We start from the raw sequence: 15,146 nt of genomic DNA on the forward strand, positions 1-15,146 counted from the left end.
AAAGAGTGTAAGGCATACGCATATGTAGTCTTTTGAAAGTATCACTATGATATATTAATTCTTATACGTGATTCTATTCTTTCTATAAATTTCTTGAACTAATATTCAAATTAATATCGATAGTGAAAAATATTTACCATTGACATCACATTAAAAGAAATGCTTTAGAATATATTCTATTTACATTGCTTAATTATTTAATAATGTATTGATAGATTATAATAATTTATCTACTCAAAGAAATGAATAATTTGTTATATTTTATAATTATAAACTTATATTTTAATAACAATTATGAATATTCTCCAATTACCTTATTAGTTAATATCAAATGGAAAACACAAATTATATACTGATCCTTAAAGTTTAGCAATTACAAATCATACTAAATAACATTATATTGGAAAATTAAAATGTAAAATTAATTTTGTTCAAATTAGTATTATTTTTACTCACACAGCTATAAATGAGCACTATATATTATAGATAAATCAAAATCCTTATGAATTTTTTATAAGAAAATAAAATGGTGAAAGTAAAATACAATATAAAATATTAAAAGTAAGGTTATAATTCTTAATTCGGGGATAGACGGCGAACGGCTAGAAAATATTCTATACTTGGCAAAAGATTCTTGAAATTAATTTTTAAAAAATTGAATAATCAAAAAGCACAGAGAATAAAAATGAAATATACAAACAGGATAGTGGAAATGGAATGAATTCAAATATTTTAGATTTAAAAATAAACTGAATGTTTGATTAAAAAAAATTAAGTTTGTATTGTAATATATTAACAAGTGAAGATAATTAAATAATTGAGAAATATAAAGAACTATGAAATGTAAGAGATAGAAAATATATAAAATAATAGATAAAGGTTAAAAGAAATGGATTCACAAAAGACTAAATGATTATCATATGTTTAAAGCTAATTGTTTGTCATTGTTGAATAAATAATTCCATTAAAATTTTATTTCTATTAAAATATAAGATGAGCATAATCTCAGGTACTTAATGTTCTCATGTAAAACATAATACTCACCTGTATCCTAAATATAGCGTACATTGCATGCTACTTTAACATTTTACCCAATTATTTTACTATGCTAGCACGCTGGTAAATTTGGGGGTACTAATTTACGAAAAGTTATTAAATTCTGAGAATTCCTTTTACTTCTTCGAATATTAACCAGCAGGTAGTTATTTTCCTTACACTATTTTGTATACGGATGGCAACACACATTACATTCAAAGTCAGACAAATATAAATAAGTAAATTTTTAGATAGGGTCCTGTGCAAAATGTTCGCAAATAGCACATCACAATAAAAAAACAAATTAATTCGTCGCCCTGACAATTTTAAGCTTTTCTGAAAAGCTCAAAGGTAGCTACGGCGCACGCGACTACAATCGGCTTCGAACGTGCGTATCAGTCGTGACAGTATCTGTCGAAAATGACATCGAACTACGATCTATCTACCGGCGAATATGAGTACTAATAATTTTTTTAATTAATCTGGTTGTATCATATTTTCTAGACTCTTTTCTTGGGCATAGTATTTATTGATAAATATACTTGCAAGAATAATTCTTAAAGATATATTCAATATGATTGTATCGTGCTATATTGTAATTTGAGTTTTGATCATTTTATATTTGCATGTCATCTTTAATTAAGTATATTTTCTAATACACCTTAGAAAAAAGAAAGAGTAGAAAAGAAAGATAATTTTTTTGTTATGGGGTCATTTACTTATGTAAGTACATAATCGCTTAATTTGTAATCACGTATATAGCAGGAGACAATACAAGTTTGAAGACAATAACGAGAACATAATTGTTTGTTGTGTAATATATGGAATACTGTAAATTGAAAAATTATAAACTGTATATAACTCTTATATAACTTTATTTTGAAAGAATGTGCACCAACATTAAATTATCACAATTAGCAGATGTAAACAAAGTGCTCAAATAAACTGTAAAAATTATAATGTAATTTTAATAACTTTAAGCATAGGATAACGAAGAAAAATTCACCGTATTTTCACTCGTTAATACATTAGTTATCTATTTATTTTCAATCAATTTTAATTAATATATGTAACGACTTAAAATTATATAACTTCTACATAAAGAATGTAGAAGTTTCGTGCTATGTACTGTAATAAGTATTCAAGTTTAAGCAAATCGTGTATATCTAGATCTATTGCAACGTTGTAAGTAGTCAATGCTTCTGCGCAATCGTAAATTGTTATTCCGGACTTTTTCAAAAATAAAATGTAATAGAGCACTTCTGAATTAGAAGGGGTTTTCATTAGTTTTTTTCCAAAAACTAAATGCTCTAATAAGAAAAGTTTAATACAAAAACAATTACATGATTGTTTAGAATTTAGTATCGCATAAGTTTACGATAATATTTGAAATTTAAAATAGATTTAAATAAAAGTTGAACATAATAATAAATAACATATTACAACAACAAAAAATTACAATATTTCAGGTATTAGCTTCATTAGTTAAAAAAAATATAAGAAATAAATATATAAGTAATAATTTAATCCAATTTTATTTCATTAAAACTATAAAATTGTTAGAAAATAATAAAATATTAATAATTATTAATTGTTTCTATTAACTAAGATTCAATATATATTCATAATTTTAAAACGAAAATATTTTTAGATTAATCTTTAATAAATTGAGAAATTGAATTTAAAATAATAAAAATTACAAATTATTTACAAATTAATATCTAAATTCAAATAAAGAAAAATAATCAAAAATTTGAATACATATTAAATTTTAATTATATATAATTATAAATGTGGCACTATTAAAAGCATTAAAAATTAACAAAAATAAAAAATTTTTATAATTCTTTTATTAACTTTTTATTACAGTTGGTATTAATAATTTATTTAAGATAATAGCAGAGATTAATACGATTACAACACATAACAATTAAAAAAATTTATTTGTAAATAATCTATGAATATTTTACGATTTTGAATAAATGTAATTTGACTTTGAAATACAATACATTATTTTATTAGTATAATACAAATAAAACTGAAAAATGACAATTAATCTTTTTTTTATTATTGATAATTGATATACATACAAATAATATAGTTATTTTTTTATTATTTAATATTTATTATTGGCGATTATATTTCGCATTAACATTTCATTGTTAGATTTAGATACTATTTTAATAAATAATAATTTCATTGTTTATATGTGTGTATTGATATACTAAATATACTATTTAAGATGTATAATGGAAGAATAATATCTTATAAGAGAATATTAATATATTTTAATATTTGTAACATAGTAGATCGATATATTTAGAAATCATTGTACAGGAATGTTTATTGTATTGATAAAATGTAGCATATAAAAATTTGTTTATTATTGTTTATAGGCATTTAGTAAATTTATAAACAAATACAACGCTAAAACTAAATAACTACCAATAAAGCAAAAACGTTAGAAAACGGAATGAAATTTCCGAATTGTTAATAAATATTAATACTTCAATAAAATTAAATAAAATTAGATGTGACTGTCAAAAAAAACAGTAAGAATAAAACCATGTTTTTTCTTTTATTGAATAAACTATAAATTTGTTAACGATTTAAGAAATAAATAAATAAAAATTATGTATAATAAAATTTTATATATAAATGCATGTCATGCAATTGTGGATGTGCATATAAGATGAATTCTATTTCTGGTTATTTTTAATCATTTTTGTGTATACTCTCTAGTTATTTTATATATATTAGAACACCAACTATTACGTGTAAAAAATTTAATTCAACGATAATAATTTTAGAAAGGCAGAACATTGTTGTTTATTAATTTTACCGTATGTTTATATTCTTCATTAAGATATCTTGAGTTATTTGGTTTAAGTGTACTTTAATGTTGATTAAAAAAGGGTCAATTGTAATTATTTGCAATGTAGTAAACGAACATAACCTAACCTTTTCTAGGCTATGTCTTACTTTTTTACTACAGACAAAGCCTAGGAGAGGCTAAATCACGTTGTTTTATAAATATTTTAATGGCTTTTTTCACAATGAAGTTAGCTCTATCCTCTTAATGTCTGTCCATTTCAAAGTTATCAATCATAGGAAGCTGAGAAGCTCTGAAATAAATATCCTCATTATTCAAATTTGCATTTTTAAAATTAATCATATAATTTGTAACTCAAATGCTTTTATTTATATAAGATACAAAAAATTCTTACCATTTAAAATTAAGTTTTGAAAAACAACTATGCAGCGGTTTATTTAATAAAAACTATTAAAGAATAGTATCAGTTATTATATAAAAACAAAAAATTTTAATATACGGTTATTACATATGTATGAAACTTATTTTATATGAATAACTATTGTTATATTTGTACTGTTTTTTTTACAAGTTATACTTTTTTATAAGATAATTAGGAATATGTAGGAATAAAAAATGATTATAACATTTTATATGTTTCATAATCGTTATATTTTAACAATTATTGATTTAAAAACAGGAAACAGATGTAAAATCTTAACAAACGAATTGTTTAAAATATAAATTAGTAACTGAATAATATATTTTAGATACTAAAATTAAAATAATTACAAACTGAATATTATTATAATGAATAATATTATATTGTTAAATTTATTATTTATTTAGATATTAATAATATAAATAAATAATAAATATTAAGTATATTTCGTATAGTCATTGATACTTTTCATTATTTACGAAAATATTTATACTTAGCCATATTTTATAGTATACTCACAATATTAAAAATTGTTTTAAAATTTTTTCATTTGTTAACATAGCATTAGTAAACATTGTCCACACCATTCACAATTATTATTTCAATATTATTTGGTGAGAGTCCCGATAAAATAAGTTAACGATTGTCTCATTGTAATAGGACTTATTAAAATATTAATTAAATTTTTTAATTCTAAGCTATACCTTTTTAATTTAAGTACTATATAAATAAAATAAGAAATTATGAATTTCTTAAACATTTTGAATCTTACAAAATAAATAATCAATCACTCGGTAATTTACTTAATATGTAATGTGTATTATTTTTTTTCAAATTATATAATTTATTACAATAATTTCCATATCATATGTTTCGTTCGAAGAAACGTTGTCTTCAATATTCTTAATGTCATACAGAATATGTTTAAAAAAAGTTTCATATAAAGACTGTTTTGCTTAGTCACGATGAAAGTTGGTTTACAAGATTGCAATTCGAGTTAATACTAAAATTGAATTTTGCAAAATAAAAAACTGAGGACTTTTCTAGTGTTAACGTATATGAAATTTTGTTAACATAAGCAATTCATCTAGTACTCTTAAAATAAAATTTAATAAATATGAAATTTGAAAGTGAGGTTAAAAATATCGCATATAGAAAAGAAACATGATTGTAAATAAAAAAAGAACTTATAAATTATCATGTAACAGCATGAAGAGTATTTACAAATCTTATTAAAAATTTGAACGATTTTTTGAATATCAAGTATTTATGACTTCTAACACAAGAATACAGTCGTATTTCTTCTTTTATGGAAAGACGGATTTTTTACTTTAGTATTTTTGCTTAGACATATATTATCTCACATTTTTCTGTTCCTCTACTACTATTATTTGAAATCAAAACAAACCTATATCAAACTAAAAATAAGTGAAATAGATCGAGCAAACACACATATTTGAAAAATACTCAGCGAGTGCAGAAATTAGAAAAGGCGGAGCCCTTAGTAACGCAAAAAGAGTGAAGTCAATAAAAGGCAATTAGGTATTCATATATTTTCTACATTAATCCTATTCGACCAACAAATACTTGCCCCTGATGCAACCGCATTATACTTGTTAGAGACTCCTTCAGTGAAATATTCCAAATCATGAAATGTATATCTATCTCATTTCTCCAAAAAGTTCTTCAATGCTTTTTAGGAAGATTCATTTCTAAAAAGTACTCCTCGCATTTACAATTTTTTTCAAAGCTTCACAATTTTGCTAACTTCATTTAAATTAAACCATTACAAATATTTATAAAATTATTGCGCAAGAATAGTAAAGTTTCTAGTTTCCTGTAGTTTATGATACACGTTACATATTCTCGAATTTCATATTTTATGCATTTCCCCGTACACTTGTCGCGCTATGCGCCTAACGAGCATCAGTGTAAATTTTTATAGTTTTACAGGGAACTGGACTGGTTGTACACAATGTGTTTCGGAGCATCGCTCAAAACTTGTCTAATGATATAACCCGAGAAAAGTGTATGGACAACAAACCGACGAAGAACTGTGCACACACCAACTAAGTAGTGACAAGCGTCCCCAAGTCGCAGAACGAAAACGAAAAAGAAACAAAGAGGCGCTGTGGTAGAAGATGAATAAAGTGAGCGTACGGCTTTTGCGTTGCATTTTTGTGTATATAAAAATGTGTAAGTTTGCGTTCAGTATATGCATATGTGCATATTAAACAAGAAAGAAAATATATTTTGGATCTTATCTTTAACTCAAACACTACCAAGTATTTCTTTAAATGATTATTAATCACTCTGAATAATTTTCATAATTAGAATTACTGTCAAAATTTCAGCCGTGTATATAATAAAATTTATATCAATACATCAATGCACACATATTGTGTTTTTTTAAATCGCTTTTAATATACTATCTCTTAATATACGAACATTTATTTAATTTTTTTTCTGTAACTCGATAGAAGGTATTCTTTATCGATTACATTTTAAACTTCATTTACTTCCTCCTACATTACAATTTACCAAACGTATACAAAACTCTTATTTTTTACCATAGAAAAGTATTTCTTTTTTATAATACTTAAGAACTGTAAAACAAAGCTATAAATATTGGTATTATATATAATACAAAATGATTTTGACGGTAATACAATAGTCACAAAAAAGTCTTTTGATACATAAACAAATAAACACAAAATAAAGTGTATAAGATAATTACAATAATTCTATGAAATATGCTTACGCTTTATTTAAAAAGAATAATTATTTTTATTTATAGAAAATTTTATTTTATAATTTGGGAGTTTGATAACATTGTTCTACAATACTTCAATGTTGTATAATATTAAAAACAAAAATTACAATTTTTTATTTATATAAAAATGTTGTCCAATACTTATTAAATATTTAACATAAAACAAACTGTAAACATATATATAGTTGTTACATTTTAGATTATGTAATTTGTAATTATAATTCCGCTATTGGTATTTATTATAATTTCTTATCATTTATTACAATATTTATTATAATATTATCATTTATGTTTTCATTGTCATTTTTATTATAAATAAATAAAATAATATTTAATGATTAATACAATATAATTTTCAGTTATTTCTAAATTTAAAAATAATACGTATTCTGTTATGATAATGTAATTTAACATACACAATTATTTTGAAATTATCTTTATATGCAAAATCTGCATAAATATCTTCATTTACAATGAAGTATTTGTAAATAGTTTTGTTAAAACGTATAAAAATTGTTCAAATTTGAAATAAAACACAACATATTAGATATTGCAAAAAATTGAATAAGATTCTGAATTTGCTTATAAAAAATAGAAAAACTTATATAATACAAAGTATTTAAGCAAAGAATTTTTTAATGGTTGGGAATAAGATTCTTGATTTTTCAGTTTAAACAATATGTTGGAGCAGAAGACTCATATTTCATGTTTCTTTCTCTGTCGTTTTGGTACATTTATTCTAATAAATATATTTGCTAGTGTATTGCTTGGTATTAACAATATTAATACTGCCGATACAATCTATATTTAATGATGTTTAATGAAATACTTATATTCCTTTTCAGTATTCTCAATTTTTCTCATTACAATAAATTTTATTATTCATTACTTTAAGGCAATTGCTGTATTCTGATATATTAACTAGTATCTGATACATAACTGATATATTTTAATATAAATTATTATTTTCAAATAGAATTTTAAACTTTTTTTAATGCAACTAATGCAATTAAATATTTAAGTCGGTGAGTTTTAATTATATGCTAAAATTTCTTGTGCTTTGATATTTGCAGAAATTATAGCTTAATTTTATTTAACTTCTACATTTTTTAAATGATCTCTTAAAAAATAGATCTAAAATACGAAAAGATCTAAAATAGATTAAAAATTATAGTTAGGAATTATTGTTAAATGATAAATGATAAAAAAATCATTCGATACATCAATGAATTAATAACAGTCATTATTACAATATATTTCTTCAAATTTTATTAAAATCTTCAACAATAAAAAATTGTATAATAATTTTCTGGGCTGTCTATTTATTTGCCTTTTAATTTAAATATTTTCTTTAATATATCATATCATTACCGACCGATTATTAATATTATAGTTACTTAAAACGAATAAAAAATATTATACAAAGGACAAAGAAAAAAAATTAGATGCATCGCAAAAAATTTGCCACAAGCTATCGATTATTAGTATTAGATTCTTTGAATAATAAATCTTTTTCATAACTAATTAATTCTACTTATTATATTTGGTAAAATTATAGTTATAATGGATAACTATTGTTCAACTTGAAAAATTTCATGAGGGTGCCATTTTAATCAGGTCATATAGAAAATACGTATAATAAAATTTTGTACATTGGGGTTCGTCATTGCCCAACTGAATTTTGAATCGAATAACAATAATTTATTAGATAGTGGGATAATTGTCGTGACATTACATTAGCTAAAGAAAGGGATCCCAGTAGTAACATCTTAAAATATAATCTCATAGGTTTACTAACTACATTGCCTCACTATTTTTTAGTTATCACCTTATTTTATAATATATTTATGATGTATGGGAATAAATTAATAATAAATTAATATTTTTGCATTTTGTGTATCTTGAATATCAAATAATTAATTGATTTTGCTATAATATTAATATATTATATAACTTTATTTAATATTTTCAAATTTTAAAATTTTCAATAAACATAATATTTGATAAACTAAAACTAATGTCTATATTAATAGTATACATTAATATAATTTTATATTTGGACACTATTCATAATATTCATTACTATTGCATACTTTCGAAACTATTATTAAAACATTCAAACTTTTAGACTGTTTTACAAATATATATCCAACAATTTTAAATCGGTACTCAATCGTCATTTAATTTTGTATACTTTCGTTCAATTTATTTACATTCTTAAACATTACTTGCTTATTTTTACAATTAGGTATTTAAATTATCTGTCAATATTTGTCATTTACTATAAGTATTATATGTACCATTCGGATGCTATGATTTTTCAGCTATAGACTACTTCTTAGAAAAATTGTTTAGATGTAACTTTTTAAATATTTTATAAAATAGAAGTTTATGAGATGGTGACAATTGCTTTAAAATCGTCAATATTTCTAAAGGCTTCTAATGCATTGCATTTACAAATTGAACTTATGATTAATAAAGATTTAACAGCTATCATTGTCTTGTTTATGATATAGTAATATTAAAAACTATTTACTATGCTGCTTTTTATGTTACTAATTAGAAACGTTACTCGCTCGTGTTACCAAATAAATGAGTACAAGTACTAAAACTATCTGAGGACAAATATTTATCATTCGGAATCAACGTATAATGTTCATAAATATTAGAATAGAAACAACTGTATAACTACAAAATATTCTTTGATAATTAAAAGTGAAAGGCATTATATCATTAAAATTGAAATTAATTCTCAAGCACGCATGAATATTTTAAAAAATGTGCGGCTTAAAACCTTATGTAGATTAAAGAGTTTGTTTATTAAATATTTCAAGAGTGAACATCAATGTTATAATATCAATTTGATGATGGAAAATAATTATTTTATATAAATTTATTGTTTTTTCATTTACTGAAATTTTTCATTATGAAAACCAAAAAAATTGGTCTAAAATTTTTTACTAAATTTGATAATATAATAAAGCTTAGGTATATACATAAATTTATGTTGATATTTACATATATTACGTTTTTTTTAATTATTAAAATAGTCGTTTCCTTTAGAAACCTAAACAATTTTCTTAAGTTTGAAATAAAACAATATTTTATAAAAACTAATACAAAGACAATGTAGAAAAATTCTGAATGATATTTAAATAAGTTACATATCAATTTTATTATGATTTTATTAATGATTTTTTAAGAATCGTTACTTTTTAAGATATTTAACTAAATAGATAGGTTTTGTAGCCATTTTTTGTGACGATTTATCCTTATTAAAGTTTATCAATATTTTCTTTAAGATAAAAATTAGGGATTTTATCATTACAGCTAATTTGTAAAAATATGCTAGGTTATAATAAATATCTGATAATTTATTTACATTGTGATAATTTTTAATACAAATTTTATACTTTAAAAATGCACGTTTTTACAAATTAGTTATTTATTTTTTCTTAGGAAATAACAATATTTATAAATACTTCCAATTCCAAAGTGACTAATTATGTGTTTAGAAACTATAATTTTTTTTAAATTATGCAATAACTTCCTTTTTCTGCTCGTCTAGAAAAAGTATTCACTTTGTTCATAAATTCTAATATATATTTGCAGTAATGGTATGTTGAAATAATTATAGATGCTATATAAAAGTAAATTTTATTTCTCACAGAAATTGTATTTAATATTTTAATTTTAACTAATCATTATAATTTATACTATAATTGTAATATGTTCTCCCAAATATTCGAATTAAGTTCATTAAAATTAGATAGCTTTATATAACAAATTTTTAAATTTTATATTGTTTTATAAATTTATAATTTTTTATAAACTAGATATGGATTTAAAGATAAATTCTTAACTAGTTTGTAATCGAATAAAAAATTATAATAACTTAGTAATTAAATCAAATTAATTAAATGATAAGAATATATTAAATATAATTCTCGGAAAGTCAATATAATAAAAATGAAACATATAAGCCAATAATAATTGAAATTTATTAAATATAATTCTTAAAATATAACTTACAATTATAAGTTATTATAAAAATAATGTCATATACCTATTAACTAAAATTAATGAAGAACTTTAACGTATTCATAAACATTAATAATAATTTTCATTGGCTTGTATACTTTAATTTTTGTGACTTTAATATTTTTATTTCTAAATTATTTCTTATATGATATGATTATTTTCATATAGTCCATAATTCTTTTTAAACCAGTAACTATAGATGATATTTATGATTTTTTATTTCCAGTTTTATTATTTTATAATGTATTGTTGTTATAATTTTGTCAAATTTACATGAGACATATTCTTTAATATAAAGCTATTTAGTTATATGTTTTAAAATGTATTCTCGAGTACATATTGATAAAAATTAATTATTTTATTGATCATTAGTGAGAGGCAATACGGTTAGAAGAAAAAACTTTTCTCCATAATGTAATAAAAGGAGTACTTAGTAAAGTAATAAGTCTAAATTAATTTGTTTATCATATATGAACATTGTTCACTTTTGCTTACAAAGGAAACTTTCGAACTTAGTTGCGACTACAACTTATATCGTAATAAATGACAAGCAACAAAGATTGTACGATTGTATAGAATAAAGCATCATATTATACTATAATATGTTAGTAAGATTAAATGAAGTTAAATATGAGATAGATTGATCACAGAATTTAAAGTATGATGAAATTCTACTTTTGATTTAGAATCTGCTTATCATAAACTATGTATAAATTCAATCGCATTCATGAAAAGAAAACCTTTTCTTTAAATTAATATGTTTAAACATTATTGTGTCTATCGTTTGACGATATTCAATCGAAATATTTTTTAGCTGAGATAATAGCTGTGGTCTCAATTTTTTATTGTAAAATATGTAATAAGATATGCAAGTACAATACGTAATACATTTAATGGAAATAAACAACAATTAATGGCGCGGCATAATCAGGAAATTAAATTATGTGTAGACCATTAAAATAATTTTCTTGAAATCCAATAATATATAATAGCAAATGATATAATATAAACAGAACTAATAAGTTTAGTAGTTATTTATTTTTATTAATATTGAATATTAAAAATTATCAAAAAATTGTACATAAATATATTTGTATTTTATTTATTACATACACAACAAAAATACATATTTATTTAGATACCTGCATATACAATATATATATGTAAATATATTTGAGTGAATATAAATGAAAAATGTAATGAATCTATTAAAAAATTTATCGTAAATATTTTTAAAATTTCTGTAGCGATTATTTTTATTTAGTACTAAATAAAACTAAAAATTTGATGTTTAAAATTTGGTAATAAAACGTCACAAATATACATAACCATTTAAAAACTATTCTAGCTGGAGCATAATCCTGTACTAAACATACCAAAGTCCTAGATATAAATATACATTTTATATTAATAAATGTCAGACATTTTGATAGAGATTGATTGTTATATTTGGGTGAAGGAATATAGGTTAAAGCCATCAAAGATATAAATTTATAGATTATATAATAAATTAGCTGCCAGTTCAGATGTTTTTAATATAAATTTGTATTGATTTGAAAGTGATTATCGAATACTATATTTAAAATGCCATTTATTTAAAAACCTTAAAAAATTTATACAATTTACTAACCAAATTATTTATTTTTTATCATTTTTTACTAAATATTTAATTTACTTTTCTATTTTTTACCCTATTTAAAATATCTTACCTGATTTTCGCACTAATTGAATAATATCCATGTTTTTTATATAAAATTTTTTTTATTATTTGCATTATACTTTTAATAATTTTTATTAAAATCTTGCAATTTTCTTACTTTAATTTTTATCATTTTTTATTTAAAACATTAAAATCTTTAATATTAATAAACTGTATCGTGAACTCAATATTAGCTAATATTACAAATGTAAATAATATAGTTTATATAATTATTATTTACTTATTAACAATTTTGATAATAAATATTAATTTATTATTATTACTAATCTTATAGTTAAATTATTTCAATATACCTGTTATGCATATTTAATTATTTACCATAATAATAAAAATAATAATTTTTACACATTATTACATTTTTATAGTTACTATTTTTTAGTTTATTACAGTTAGAAACAAATTTTAAATTTATAATTATAATTTATAAAAATCAAATTGGATATTAGATAACTAAGAAATTTCAATCCCGTGTTATTTTACATTCCTTAAACAATAAAACATGGTAATTTTTAATGAATTATTAGCAGTTTTTTTTTACACCCAAGTATATATTTGTATCTATTCAAACATTATCATGGCTGCTTTTGATCCCCAATCTGTATCTTGCTCTATCTTGCACTATCTTGTACTCAGACTTTGACAATTTCACTTACTTTCTATCAACGAATACTAAAAAATTAATATAAATATATATTTCTTCATTAACATAAAATAAAAATCTTATAAGTATGAATTAAATAATTTTATTCACTTATATTTTTTATTTAAATATTAATATAATTATTTTTTTTTTTTAAATCACTATATTCTAATTATAGAATATGTTTTATTATAATAAATCAACCAAAATTTTTTAATAGATAATTTAGTATTGTTAAGTCTACTACCTTAAACATCATATTTAATTAATAATAGTCTAATTATATTAAAATATACTAACCACAAGCATCAAAATCAAGAAGTTATACTTCAAGTACATATCCTCTAAGAAAGTGTACTTTACCTTTTTTTCTTAGACAAGACAGCTGCAAGGATATTACATAGCTAAACTATATTTAGAATTTTATTTAAAAATTTTATGATTTTTAATAGCTTATCATGTAAATTATCTTCTATGTAGAAAGCATATTCTACATAATAATTATTTATATTTATTATATTTATTTATATTTATTTATATAGACATTTTTCAATTAAACCATTCTCTATATTATGTAATTAAAGTAAATTATAAATGAATATTTTATTTATTATATTAATAGTATTAAATTATTATTTAAACAGTTAAAGAATATGGTTTTCCTAAAAGTTGAGTATTTTATTTAAGATTTAATAATAAGATACAATATAAAGTAAAAAAAAATCTGGCCTTTTCAGAAACATTTAAAATTGTGAAATAAAAATGATACGAAATAGAAGAACCAAAATAATGTTTAATACAGTATTTTTTATGATATAATGCTTATAATTACTATTCTAACACTTATAAGATTGAAACAATAAAATATTAAAGAAAGATTTTAAACATAATATATTTGTAGTAAATAATACAAATCTGTATCTAACATGTTTAATAAGGCTAAACAATTTCATTTATTTAATGTCACATACAATTCAATTGCAAATATTTTCTTATAAATACATAATCATATATGCATAAAACAATTATACCAAGTTATAATGAAAATTAATATAATATAAATAATAATAATAATAATAAAACAAAGATGATAGTAAAAAACAACAGTATTGGTATAACATGGTTAAAAGTTACATTATTATACTATATGTCCATTATTATATATTTATATATAAGAACTTGTTGCATAATTTATACAATAGAAACCAGATGAATTGTTTAGTTAGAATTTGCAAGACAACACAATTGGTTAAATTGATTTGTATTACAAAATATTTACCGAATTTAAGAAAAAATTAAACAAACTTGATTAGATCAGTAGATTACCAATGTTCTTGTGCGTACAAAAAATATTTATTTATAAATAAAAAAATTTTAATATATATAAATATGAAATTTATAAATATATATAAATGTTTAAAAACTTATAAACTCTATAATGTAAACATTAATTCTACTTAGCCTACTCTAATTATTGTTAATTATGAGTTTTCCAATAATATTACGCGATAGTGTTTATATGATAAAGCCTTATTGATTGATACTTCTGTGCAAGATTTCGCATACGTAATATATTAAAACAGTGTTGAAGGTTTTCAAAAGCAGAATATGTTAATTTTTATATAAATATCTATTTAAAAAGTAATTTTTTTTATTAAGTTAATATACTATTTTTTAAATTTT

At 21.1% G+C, this 15,146-nt stretch overlaps 1 protein-coding gene across 1 annotated transcript in view; it reads right to left on the bottom strand.

Annotated features, from left to right (window-relative positions):
* LOC105366860 (uncharacterized) overlaps window positions 1–1,110 on the bottom strand; it is a 15,894-nt gene extending 14,784 nt beyond the window's left edge. Inside the window, exon 1 of the mRNA XM_011505447.1 lies at window positions 1,045–1,110. Within this exon, the coding sequence (XP_011503749.1) occupies window positions 1,045–1,068 (24 nt within the window). The 5' untranslated portion in view covers window positions 1,069–1,110. The remainder of the gene's footprint in view (window positions 1–1,044) is intronic.
* Window positions 1,111–15,146: the final 14,036 nt, after the last annotated feature.

This window comes from Ceratosolen solmsi, unplaced genomic scaffold (assembly GCF_000503995.2).
Source record: "Ceratosolen solmsi marchali unplaced genomic scaffold, CerSol_1.0 scaffold94, whole genome shotgun sequence".
Classification (NCBI taxonomy): domain Eukaryota; kingdom Metazoa; phylum Arthropoda; class Insecta; order Hymenoptera; family Agaonidae; genus Ceratosolen; species Ceratosolen solmsi.